This window comes from Gambusia affinis, linkage group LG03, assembly GCF_019740435.1.
Source record: "Gambusia affinis linkage group LG03, SWU_Gaff_1.0, whole genome shotgun sequence".
Lineage (NCBI taxonomy): Eukaryota > Metazoa > Chordata > Actinopteri > Cyprinodontiformes > Poeciliidae > Gambusia > Gambusia affinis.
Genome location: NC_057870.1, coordinates 25,559,973 through 25,573,338, shown reverse-complemented (window position 1 = coordinate 25,573,338; position 13,366 = coordinate 25,559,973). Strand labels below are relative to the sequence as shown.

Sequence of the window (13,366 nt, the reverse complement as noted above, 5' to 3'; positions counted from 1 at the left end):
ATGCACCAACATGTTGATTAAAACCAAAAGATTACATTGAAGCTAAATCTGCCAGGGGTATAAATAATTTTCATCTTAGCTGTACAGAACCTGAATGTCTAAAGAGCAAACATCATGAGAAACCAGAGTAATGAGGAAAATAAAGACTGCAGAGAACATGCATGACACTCTGAAGAGCATCATAAATGATCTTTAGGTCATTCACTCTATAACCAGCATTCATTAGGTTACAGATGGAATGAAAACTGTTTTATTCTTCATATCAAACTCAGGCTGTATTTTACTGTAGCCAAAATAGCATTCAATTCATTTAGAAAAAGAAACAAAAAAAATAAAAGCACATTTTGCAAAAAAAAACCCAAAAACAAAATACTTCAAGTATTGAAGCTCACAGCTTCACTTCAGGAATGTTTTCAGAGTGTCATTTTATGTACAGCTCACTTTTATAAAGACTGAGAACAACTGGTGTTCAGCATAATAAAATTTTCAGTATTTAAGCCAGGGGTGTGCAGAGATGGACTCTTTGCTCCGATCCCCGTAGTCGTAGAGCAGCTCCTCCTCTGCCTTGATGTCCCTGGAGGCCACAAAGATCAGATGAGGTGTCCCATCGATGGGGTGGAGCCTCGTCTGGCAGTTCCCACTTTTACTGTGGTTCAACAGCCGTCCAAGACGGTCTGTTTCTTTGGTAGCATCTATGCTGTAAAGCAAAGAAAGCAAATTGTTTTTTCGATAGGCTGTAAGTCTTCTAGTTATATTGGTGTTATTTCAACCTACCAGTATGTTTTAGCTTGATACTGGAAGTAATACATGTAACAGCCTGTTTTAGGGTCCTCAGAATACTGGGCCTCTTTCTTTTTGGCCTCAGCCAGGTCCAGCAGGTTGCCATGGTACTCCACAACAAAATCTCCCTTTTTGAAACTCTTCAGAGCAAAGACTCCTCTTCCTTTTCCTTCTATGTGTTTGACCTGATGACATTCAAATCTCTGGCATTTATTTGGTCTGGCGAAATGTTACAACCGCTGTATGAACGTAATAATGTTTCTGCCAAACACACATCTGAATATAGTATTTAGTGAAATAAAAGGGTCACGTTACCTCCAGTCCTTCTTCGACGCCGTTCTTTAACAGGTCATCAATGTGTCTGTGTTCTTCACTCTGACAATCAGGTCAAAGTTTTACTCAAAACTACAAACTTCAAAGTGACAGATTCCCATAATCACTTAATAAAAGCAATCTTTTTTCCCCCCACATACAAACCTTTATCTCCGTTTTAGTTTTCCTGTTACTTCTCCTGATGGGAAAATAATCTGTGACTTTTCTGTTTTGAAGAGTTTTGTTCTCCACCCTTTAGAGAAAGACATTGTGATTGTTCAGCCAGCTGTGAAAGTGCATCGGCATCTTGGCGAGTAATGTGGACATGATGGACTCACTTTTTTGCTCCAAGCTTGCGGCGGTGGGCTTTGCTCCGAGGTGTGGCTGATGGAACTGCGTGGCTTCCATCTGCGCTGGGCTCTTTTTGCTCTAGTTTGCCAGAGATTTGCTTTTTCGTCTCACTTTGACACGGCCCGTCCGGCTTCTGCTCTTTGGAGCTACAGCTCTTAGATTTTGCTTTATCGGTTGTGTCTGATGTGAGAAGAAAAGAAAGCTCAGAGAAGCTTCTTTAGAGAACATTGTAAAAGTATTCACAGTTCTTTTGATGTTTCTTGGATTTGATCACATTAATCAAACTTTAATGTATTTTATTGTAACTTTATGTAATGAACAAATGCAAGTGGAACAAAAACTATATTTGGGTTAAATGTGTTTTTTGGTGTCATGTAATTGTATGTACAGCCACCCTGAGCAAATACTTTGTAAAACACTTTTCAACCAAAGATGACCGCAATTCTTTTGCAGATATCCCTTAATGGACTGATTATAAATACACACCAAACATTTCACATTTTCATTTGAAGAATAAACAGGAAAAAAAAGAAAAGAAGAAAAAACATGAATGCACAGTTTTGTTGTAAAAAGAAAAAAGAAAAAGAATGCAAAAAAAGTCAAGAGTTATAAATATGTTTGTCTTTTTGAAAGTGGTAATATTTCTGATTTGTCTCTGGGAAACTCACCTTGCTTCAGCTTTGGCAGACCAGGATCAGTGGCATCAGAATCATTCCTCTCCAGGATAAGCATGCTGGAGCTGTCGCTCAGTGGGGACCTGGGTTTATCTGGACTGCGCAGACTCTGGAGAACTGATTGTGCTTTACCAACACATTTCTGTAAAAGTGAATTTTCTTGGCATTAATCAGAAAAAAAAAAAAAACCCATAAAGACCCAGTAGGGCAAAAGAAATGCAATATTGTAATTTGAAAGGGAATTAAAAAAATCTTGTAGCTGGCTGGGTTAAACAGAAACCCCACAGCACACCTCTGCAACCAAATTAAACAATCTGATTTACATAATGGATGTATTTATACCATCCTATTGAATGGATGGAAAAAGGACACAGAATCCCATGTGAACATCCATGTCACACTATTTGTTACAAGTCATTTTATAAAATTTCTGTACATCATGTCTGCCTTATATGTATGTGCAAACAGACATTACAAATTAATAGTCCCCATGAAACTCAACTCTTCATCTTAATTATGACCACCCTTCCTCAAAAACACATTTCTAAACTCACAGCGGGGGAGGAAGGGGCTCTGTGTGACAGACCAAAATTTGCATTGAACTTACATTAATCCACAGATTAGAAAATAAACTGGTTGTTCAGGTTTGGAAAAACAACTTTCTGTTTTGAAACAAGGTCTGGAAATGCAATTAGGTTTCCATACCCTATGCTGCATGATTAGAACACCTTTGATTCTTTCTATGCCATTTCTCAAATCCTCTCAAAACATGCTAAATCTATTAAAGACCTTTCTGTCAATTTAGGACTACAGCAGTCTTCAGAAACATAATGTTAAAATAAGGACAGCTCTTGACTGAAAACCAAAGTGAACTTGTGTTAACCTGGTCTGGAGCAAGCTAGCTGCACAAAAGTTGCCATAGTAACTTTTGTGCTACGAGCATGAACCCTGCTGACTACATGCACACCTTGTGTAAACGTAAACTTTATATTGTTCATGCCAGTACGAGGCATGAGTATTTTAGATGCTTTTTGAAGTTTCATTTGCTTGCTATACAAGTTGACAAACGAGGGGTGTATAAAGCATAATATGCAGGAAACATACCTTGTTAATTTGTGGCTTGTTTTCTTTTGTCTCCGCTTGTGAGGAAGTTGTTTGTTCAGCAGTCTCACCTGTTTTTTTGTCCGTTTTTACTCCTTTTCTCTTCCCTTTATAAACATAAGGATATCCAAAAATAGCTATTCAAGTTTAATTCTCGAAAAACTATATACAACAGTCGTAAATTTTACCGTAAATTCTTACAAAACTGCGTTAAATTTGGTTTCTCGTTTTAGTAAAAAAATTGCTATAGCCTACACAAGGCAATATTTATACCCCTCTTATCCGCTTTCTAGAAAATTTCACAGTGCATTGTACAAGTAATAATAGTTAACCTTTTGCCATCCTCAGTTCCTAGAATATCGTCCAAAAACAATGTTGTCCTCCGTATCGCCGAGTTATTGTGAGTTTAATTTAGCTTAAATGTCGAAGAAATGTCAAACCACAGCGCGTTACAGAGTCGGTATGGAGGATTTAAAAATCCTTTTGCGATTCCCATTGGCTAATTTAATCAGAGAGGCGGAGCGCGTGCTTCATAGCAGCTTCCCCATTGGTTGCAACTTCTACTACATCTATTCTACAACATATAAACATCTGTATGTTTTTACAATTCACAAAGCTATTTTGGATGTTACTGATATAAAGAAATATCGTTTCATAAAGAAGGAATGAAAAGTCAAATAAACAAAAAAAATGTAGTAATACTAAAAATAATTATCTTTTTTCTTGCCCACAAATGTAAACAATTAAAACAATTCCCATAAAAGAGAGAAAAAAAATCACACAATATAAACCAATGTTTGCATTCTGTGGTGACAGAATGTTGATAATCTGAAATCTTAACATTTTTAGTAAGATTTTTGGGGAATAGGCTTTTACTGGCACCTAGTGGAAGAAGATGGGTGTAGTAGTACTACTGATAGATTAAAAAAAAAATCTAATCATTAGATCAATAACCATGAGTAACTAAGAGAATAAAAATAACGCAGGATTTATAATACATTTTTTAGAAAGAATAAACTGTTTATTTCAAGATTACAATGGACTAGGAGTGCACTGATTGGAGTTTTCTGGCTGATTGCAGTACTGATCTCTAAAAAGGCTGATCTGGCCGATATAGCTAAATATAGCAAGAAAGTCACTCACGTGGGAACAGTGGGGCGACTATTTTTAAGTGCAGACATGCAGAAATGACCTGGTGGGTTAATCCATCAGTCAACCGTCTCTCACATCAGAGCAACAGACGACAGTAGTTGATTTTCGGACATTTGCCGAGGCAAATAAGATCAGTGGATAAGACAGACTTCACTTACAATATCAGCCGATCACAGATCTCCTAAAATTAAGAAGTTTGGGGTCGATAAACCAGCTGGTCAATAAATCTGTGCACCCCTACAATGGACTGTCCACACAAACATTTTAAGCGGTGTCATCTCCAGGTTTATTGTCTACAGCCAAGGCTTCATTAAACAGTCTTTTCCTCTCCAAATTCTCATTCACTCTCTTCCGTTTTTCTTGTTTCCTCAACACAGATTCTTTCTTCTTCACCACCAACTCACTGAGTTCACCCTTATACGCCACATCAAGTTTCTCCCTCATTATATCCCGGGCACGCTTTCGGTTTATATCCACAGATCTGGTCTGATGACACTACAGGAGGGGATGAATAAGAGAGAAAGGGAAGTTATAAAACACAATTCCTAATTCTAGCTCCCAGCAAATTAAAGTATTAAAGTACATATGTTTCACAGCAATATATTCTAGATATTTCACATATAATGTTGTACTTTTTGTTATTAAAAAGTGGAGCGGACCGATAAAAATAACCGATTGCTTTAAAACTTTCAACATATTTTTCTTGTATGACTATGAGAGAATTTGTGGTTTTTTCTGAATTTTAGGAACCCAAAACAATCAGTTGATAAAATGGCAATTCTTTTCCTGACTCCCTCTACCCTTTTTTTTAAAAAAATCATCCACTTGGAGACATGCCTGTTGTAGTATAATCTGACCAATCAGCACTAGTAACTTCAGCTCGAAAACATAAAAACATATATCACTGCTCACACTTACCTTTCTGCCTTTTTAAAGTAATATTAAGGAGCTTCCTCACAATACAAGTCTGGCATTTTAAGATGCAAGACCTATTTGAATGCTTAGATAAAATATATTGATTCTATTAATTAATTTAACTTAATCCAAGTGGATTAATAGGAGATTATATGTAATATCAACTGTGCTAAATAAATATGAAGTGTTTTAGGCATTATTATCCGAGGCAAGAGTACATTTGCTTACTGTAAATGGGAATTATAATAAATGCTAATTTTTAGAGACGTTTTATGTGTACTCTCGTATATTAAAATGTCAGTAAAAATCAGAAATGTATTATCCACTGTTTATTACAGGCAAAAATAGTAGTGCGCATTTAATTGACAGATAAAGTAAACCCTGACAGCCAAATAGCACAACAGCTAAACTTTAAAAATTGGACAAATAGGAGAGCTACCTTCACTACAATCCCGGTGGGGATGTGTTTGAGCACTACACAGTTGCTGGTTTTGTTAGTAGCTTGTCCTCCTGGCCCGGATCCCCTCACAAACTGTTCTTCCAGCTCTTCCTCCAACAGGACTGGGAGATCAGGCAGGTCCTTCTTACCAAAAGCCACAACCCATGAGGGTGCAGGCGGGGTCAGTCTGAGCAGCGGAGAGAGACCAGGAGTACTTCTCCACATAAGCCGCCTGGATGCTCCCAGTAAGCTGCTGGTGATCGGGAGAAGGGATGACATCACATTGCAATTTACACAATCAGCAGTAAAACTAAAACTTTCCAGTTTCCGGACCGAAGAGGGGGCAGCCTCAAAACCTCACCGTGAAGCTCAACCTTCCGTTTTGTTTATTTTAATAGGCGTCCAATCAGCAGGCTTGCTTTTTTCTTCGAGGCGACAATGAAGGTTTTACTGACTCAATAGCACCACCGTATGCTGAACAGTGGAACAAATCAAAATTGCAACATAAAAAAATCAATTAAAACACAAAAAAGAGTTCAGTTTATTTATAAGGCACGGCACGAATATATAGTAAATCTCTCTCCAATGATTTTTAAATGTAGTTTATGTAGAACTATATATAAAAATATTCAAAGTCAGTGGTCCAGTGGTCATTGGTCGACTTTGACCTGTGACCTCTATATTGCGAGAGTGGTTTCTGCAGATTCAAGTAACAACCTCTGACATGTATGTCCTGAGGAAAGCAGTCCTTGGTACCTCAAAGGTACACCAAGCCTGTGGTGGAAGACATCTACAGTGTCTTTTACAACAAATTTAAACATGTAAACATCCATATAATGCTTGTAGTAATATGTTATTTAAAAACTATGCTGTTTATGTAGCATCATGTAATTGTATTATAGATGAGACATGTAAAAGAATAAAAAACTTACACTGCTATTCATAAAATACATCCTGGATAAAAATAGCTCAGTTTTTTTTCCACATACACATTAATGGACTGTGATGTAATGCTTCCTGTTCCTCACTGACAGTAACTAAAATTAGTAAATCAGGAAACAGGTCATCGGGAAAAGACAATCTGTTACTGATGACCTGTGACGACATCTGTCTAACATGTGGAGAGGAAACTTACATTTTCATCTAATCTTTCAATTCAAAAAGTACTTTATTATTCCCAAAGGAAATTTTAATTTTGCTGTAACTCATTAATTCAAAGTCTTCAAAGAGTTATTGTAGATAGTGATGGCTGTTGGCAGGAAAGATCTCCTGTAGCGGTCTGTACTACAGTGAATCTGAAGAAGCCTCTATACTCTGAAGATACTCTGCTTTCCCATGACAAACTCATGAAGAGGATGGTCTGGGTTGTCCATAATTTTCTTGATTTTATGAAGAATCCTTATTTGAATCATCATCTTCAGAGGTTCCACAGATGCCCTAGAACAAAACCAGAACTGAACCAGCTTCTCTATCAGACTGTTGAGCCCTTTTAGATCCCTGGCTGCCCCAACAGCTACACTCATGTTCACAGTGGTGCTCATTGAATCTTTATGAAATTAATACATTTAGTTTTTAGTGTGAAAATTTTCTTGTGGACTATCAGTAGAGAATGAGCTTTATGAATAATTTCATTATTGAGATAAATGCAATTATCTCAATCATGTATTATAGTAAGCTGTGACCAAGGTGTCTAGTGGTGCATCTGTCAACTTTGTGGTCTGGTTTCGACCAAAATATTTTATTGCCACCAGGGGGAGCGCTACGCTCACCGCTTTGCAGATTGTTAAGTATGCGTTGTAGAAAGGCAAATGCCGAAAATTACATTGTAATCCTTTCAAAATAAAATAAAATAATTTTCTTTTGTCGTTTTTACTTGTGTTCTGTAGATAGGGTCCGTTAGCATTTGAATTATAAAATTCAAAAATTGAAGTTTAGTCAAAACTGAAGGGCGCTAAAGGTCTTGAACAAATACAACGTCACTCTGGACTTTTAATTTGAAATGACTGCCGGAAGAATGATGCTATCCTTACCTGCGTTGTATTTCGTGTCGCGCTTGAGCAGGCTGAAGTCTAAACAGCGGTTCAGACTTGAGAGGACTGGCAAGTTATGATGGTGAGAGCTCCTTGTTCGTCTTCTCGTCGCCCTTCCCGGTTCTGTGGACGGAAGGAGCAGCTAATGGCCTGAACACACCCCTGTCTGCGTTTTCCTCACCGCAGGACGAGTCCACTCACCAACTCACAGGATCGTAGCGCGGATACTCCAAGGACATTTTAACGTTTCTACAGCTTTTGGCCTTTTCTGTCGATTAAGGAAATCCAGCGTGTTGCTGTCCCGCGCAATGATGTGGCCAGATTTTGTAAACATGGGGAGAACCTGCGGTTGGTTTCATGTAGCCCACCCCCGGGGCTGATGATGTGTCTACGCGTGTCATTTTTAAACGTCGTACCCTCATCCCTTCCTCTGCCGAGGGGACAGACAAACAAACAAACAGACCGACGAGCCAGTGAATGGAAATCAGTCATTGACTTTTGTTGCGCTCCGTTCGGCCATGGCATCTCTGAGATCGGAGGCTGCCTCATGCTGAAGGGATATCTGTGTTACTGGAAGAAGGTGGTGGCCATAAAACCAACCCAGAGGAGAGACTGATGAACTTTGAATCCCAGACTGCTGCTGCTGCTGCTACTGTTGCTGCTGGAGGATTGTGTTGAAGGCAGAGGTGCATCAGGTTCAGGTATGTTTTCAGCATTGCCAGCCATCAGTTTGCCTTTACCCTGCTGCCATGTTGCTAGGTAACTAAGAGACGGTGGGTTTACTTCAGTTCATCTTCTCGGGGATGTAACACCACCTTCGATAAATCTTATTTTCCTTACAAGCCGTGCATTCAACATGTGCTGTGCTCGCTCTCCAGCAGACGTGTTTAGACTAACTTTGCATGCAGAGCATTGTCCTGCATTCCTGTGATCAATAACCCTGTTGCAGCTCACAGGGAGGAATGCATTAACAGATGAGGAGGTGTTTTGGATACCCCGACTGTGACATTGGCAGATCTTGTCATGCATATAATTTTTATATGGGCTTTTCAGAAAAACTGCCCCCGGGGAGCAGATGCCTTACCCTCCACCCCAGCAGAAATGACAATTGAATAGACTCAAAAAAAACCCTACGTTTTCAATTCTGCTTTTTACCAACTTAAAACTATCGTCATGGGGCACTTTGCAAGACAAACTGGGCCAGTTCATGTATAGAAATAGTAAAAAAATTGAATCAAACTAGAAGCTGCACAATACATCGAATCAATATTGTGATCCTTTTCAATGGTTGCAGTTGTACTGACTCTGATGCAATATTTGGTTGGCTGTAAAATTTCAGGTGGGAAGAATTCAGACTGCTTGCAAATAATGTATTCATCCAGTTTGATGGACTGTCACTGTGTGTCAAGCCTCTATCAAAATGTTAAAGCTGAAGGAGAGTGGGAGGACTATAGTAGGCCATCAAAATGTAAGGTTTTCCTTGAAATAAACCAATCATATAAACAGTTTCACATTTCGCCACATACAGTCCAATAAATATTAGCTAATTTTATAAAGGCATTGCTACTCTCTGTTTGATGTCTGTGTTTTCAGTGCAACCAGAAAACCAATATTAACACTGTAGATTTAAGCATTTGTTTATTTATTCCAAATTATATCATCATTGCAAAATTCAAGAACAATATAGCAAGTGGCATGTTATTGTGATGTTGTGCAGTCCCTTTCCATGCATTTCTAATATTTTGTTCCTGAACAGCTTAATGTCATAAAAGCAGCTTACCGGTACATGTGATGCACCTTTCTACAGGGTACTACTTTCTAAGCTGCAGTAAAAATGGTTATGTGTATAATAAACATCGAGATGGATGATACAGAGAGTCTATTATTAGATCTGTGAATATTGATGGTGGTGGAAAGGCCACAAACAGCCTTCAACCGACTCTGTCTCTTTTCATAGCTGCTATTTGAACGGTGCACATGGTACCAGACTAATTGTATTCCTCAAGCTTCATGCCATGATCTGTCCTTTTCGTGTGTGTCCATTTCTCAGAGAGCTTACACAGTAACACATAGGTGTGAGACTTTATGTAAGACCCTGCTCCGCTTTAAATAACAGCATGCTTGACGAGTCACAAACTCGATCCCTGTCTCTGCAGCCTCTCGAGGAACAGAGGAATAGCAGTTAATCGTATTATGTACACCAAGAACCTGCATGCCAGTAATTTCTTGCGTCCCTGAAGCCTGTTTTTGTTCCAGTGTGAGTCTGTAATTCTCTGCATCAAGAGTCCCTCCACTTGACTCAGCAGGGTCTGTGTGAGTCATTGAGGCAGCGCTGACTCGCAGGCTGTGGCGCCTGTTGTCCAGATGATCGCTGTTCCACGAGGGCAGGAACGGCTGCACCTTTTGTCGCTCCGCTCTCACCTTCTGCTTTCCGCTCAACACCTCAGCAGGTCTTTCCACTAACATTGGAAATTGTGAGTTTGTGGGGTTTTAATGTAAAAGCTACGTTACGAAACTGAAACCGTTGCTTGAACCTAATAGAACATGATGAAACATGCAGATAAAATGTGTTGAAAGCAGAAATTCAGGGCACACACACCAAAACAAGCAGTTTTATGGGCCAGTGTTGCTTGCGGCTGAAATGAGTTCTGCTTTGACGTGTTAAAGTATGAGTCCAGGCTGCTTGATGTTTTTAAGATGTGTACATACAGCATAAGTACCGCTGTTAGCTTTTATATATATTTTGGGTTTCGTTCCTTTTGCTTATTATATAAGAGCATTCAGCAAAAACAAAAAACATTCAGCTCTTTTCTGAGCTCCATATCATTTGAGCACTTTTGTACTCTTGCAATGAGATCCATTTTAAAAAAAAATATAACTTAAGATTCAGGGAAAAGTTTGTGATCATGCTGCTTGTTTCAAGAAGAAGCAAAGAATTTGCTGATTCTTAAATTTGTTTGTGTGCACATGAGCTTAACTCTGTCGTTTTGACTGTTTAAGATAATGCTGGGGTTTCTCTGCTGCATACGCAACAATTCCTGTTTCGTACACCTAACCAGTTTTTTGAGGTTTGGTCGTTCTTCCCTCCCCCTGGCAGAAACTTGCACAATGTTCGCTATGTTCCATATTGGAAAAGGCTTTGTTACAGATGCAAATTTAAACACCTACAGGGCTGTTTTGAAACTTTAGGGAAATGTTTCTACCTTGTTTGGCCACTATTTTCCAATCAATTACTGACTTAATATTTGTGTTGTGTAGAAATATTTAATTGGTTTGCAGAAGTTTATATAAGGGAACTTGAAAAAGGTTTTGCTTTCAGACACTAAAAACCCAGCACAATCATTAGACTTCAGCAGTCATGTAGTTGGTAAACTACATGACCTAGATTCAAAACACCCTGTGCTGTGAAATACTAACATTCACCTCAATATGAACTAAGTATCCTCACTGTAAAACAAGGTAGTGGTAGCATCATTGTATGGGCAGCATGGTATGCTGTCCTTCTTGTTCTGCAGGAAGGACAGCAAAGCTGCTCAGGGGTGAAACCAGCTTAATTTCTGGATTCAAACCTTTCAGAGGCTGCAGAAGATTTGAGAGTAGCATAAAGTTTCATCTTCCAGCAGGACGAAATATTAAGCAAGCAGCCAGAGTGACAATAGAGCTGGTTTAGATCAGCGTTTCTAAACTCTTGTCTTCAGGGCCCACATTCCTCCATATTTTTAACGTGTCTCTGCCCCAGTTGGTCTAATTCAAATGACTGGATTATGACATCATCCTCAAATGGTTTAGAAAGCTGTTAACCAGACTTCTAAAACCTGTTTAACATTCATTTAAGCTGGATGTATAGCAGAAGAGAAACACCCAAAACATGATGGGCATTCAACACCAGTATTGATAAACTCTGTTTAGATCAAATAATATTCATTTGTTAGAATGGCCTAGTCAAAGTGCAGACATGAAAGCTGGTTGAGACATACCCTAGAATACGTTGGGTGATTGTAGCAGAAAGGTGGTTCTACAAACTATTGGCTCAAGTTATACAATTAACTGCAACACTTTTACTTTTTTTTTTTTTAAATTTGAAAATCATTTTTCATTTTCTTCCAGTTCCCCATACCAATAAAAATACATAAATATTCGTGGACGAAACAAGACAGCAAAGTTCAACGGGCATGAACACTTTTCCAAAGCGCTGTTAGGTGAATGTTTTTATAATTCCAACAGAATATTATGAAGTCCTGCTGCATTGCTGATTCAAAAATAAGTGCAGATGGGAATAAAAGACAGCCTCATGCAGGGGTCACTGATTTCACATTAACCCTCGTGGCTTTTATAAACACACATTAGAACTGTGCGCTATGTTCTCATTTTAGATTTCAGCTCCGGTCAAAAGAAGTTTTTTTTCTTTTTTCAAACAAGATGCTTTTATGATATTTTAATGTTAAGTAAGAAACAGAACTGACAGCACACTGTTTTATATTCTGCTGTTTTTATAAGCAAATTAAATATTGAAGAGTTAAATTTGAAATAATTCGTCCAGAAAAGCAGATTGTCATTTATCACATATTAAACATTAATTCAGCACATATTGTTTTTCTGGCTTTAAAAGATTTCTAAATTTGGGTTTGGTTTACTTAAAATTAATGTGGGAGTTGAATTGTGTTCTTTTTTTTTTTCTTCCCTTTGGTCTTTTAAGGATTTCTGGACATGGATTTGAATGTATATTTCTGGCTTTACTTTTGTATTTTGTATTTTCCATAACAGAAGAGAGAAAAAAATATTTTAAGTAAGCTTTTTATACATCTGTGAGGTAAATGTTTAATTTTAACATCAGACAAATGAACTGTGCCAGTAAAAGATGGAGCGCAGGTTGCTGTGAACCTGGTTACTGGATATCGTGATGCTCCACAGTGTGCTTCCTGGTGAATGGGGAGCTATAATTTCTAATTGTGCAGATCCTCTGCTAATGTTTGCTCTTCTGAGTCGCACTGATCTCCTTCCAGAGGCTAAAATTGCTCTCCACTCCAGCAATGGTATATACAGTTACAGGAGTGCCTGACAAGCTGTTGCCGGTCATGAGGAAAACACTGTAAATAAATGCTGTACGTCTGCGTGTTGTGACAGCGGAGTGGAAAATTCCTGACAGAGGAGCCTGCAGCTCTAGAGCATGTCTCCCGTCCTCATTTGAGTATTCATAGCAGCGCGCAAGTGACGGATCTGTTTTCCTGCAGAAACCCTCACTTTAACTTATCAGACCCACCGCAACAGCACAAATATGTAATTCTGTAACTAAGAAGAACACAGAACACAAGTGAGTGTGAAGCATTTGAGTGATGGCTCGTCAGAGAAGCGAGTCGAGACTCACTTCCTGCCGGTAAAAGTTTGGGTGACGTATGCAGCTGCTTACATATTTGAGCTCAAAAAGAGGGCTTTCTGCAGTGTTTATCAGCTCGGATCTGCTGCACAGGAAGAACAAAGGAGCAGCAGGTGGAAACTGCAAATCTCTTTACAGTTTCCACAGAAAACATTTAATGTGCTGTTTGTTGCAGCATTGAAATCTTTACTCCCTACATGGCTTTAACTTTGGTATGTTTTAAAAGACTATGAAATGC

General features: G+C 38.6%; 3 protein-coding genes across 10 annotated transcripts in view; 1 reads left to right on the top strand and 2 right to left on the bottom strand.

Annotated features, from left to right (window-relative positions):
* Positions 1-408: 408 nt before the first annotated feature.
* On the bottom strand, positions 409-3,706 carry kmt5ab (lysine methyltransferase 5Ab). Its single transcript, XM_044112703.1, has 8 exons — positions 3,551-3,706; positions 3,222-3,325; positions 2,112-2,259; positions 1,431-1,623; positions 1,258-1,345; positions 1,096-1,155; positions 775-965; positions 409-697 (listed from the first exon to the last, which is right to left on the bottom strand). Exons 1-8 carry the CDS (start codon positions 3,558-3,560, stop codon positions 487-489), a joined length of 1,005 nt encoding a protein of 334 aa, XP_043968638.1. The 5' UTR covers positions 3,561-3,706; the 3' UTR covers positions 409-486.
* Positions 3,707-4,632: 926 nt separating this feature from the next.
* mtrfr (mitochondrial translation release factor in rescue) lies at positions 4,633-7,869 on the bottom strand. 3 transcript variants are annotated; one of them, XM_044112708.1, is made up of 3 exons: positions 7,755-7,869; positions 5,725-5,977; positions 4,633-4,865 (listed from the first exon to the last, which is right to left on the bottom strand). In XM_044112708.1, exons 2-3 carry the CDS (start codon positions 5,947-5,949, stop codon positions 4,635-4,637), a joined length of 456 nt encoding a protein of 151 aa, XP_043968643.1. In that variant the 5' UTR covers positions 5,950-5,977; positions 7,755-7,869; the 3' UTR covers positions 4,633-4,634. The 3 variants fall into 3 exon arrangements, with proteins under 3 accessions (XP_043968643.1, XP_043968644.1, XP_043968642.1); XM_044112709.1 differs by lacking the exon at positions 7,755-7,869 and adding an exon at positions 6,086-6,128; XM_044112707.1 differs by lacking the exon at positions 7,755-7,869 and having other exon boundaries at positions 5,725-6,095.
* Positions 7,870-8,324: 455 nt separating this feature from the next.
* Positions 8,325-13,366, top strand: part of LOC122828793 (membrane-associated phosphatidylinositol transfer protein 2-like) — a 54,373-nt gene continuing 49,331 nt past the window's right edge. For all 6 annotated transcript variants that reach the window (XM_044112702.1, XM_044112701.1, XM_044112699.1 and 3 more), the window contains exon 1: positions 8,325-8,455. The gene's annotated coding sequence lies outside the window, so the exon portion shown is untranslated. The remainder of the gene's footprint in view (positions 8,456-13,366) is intronic.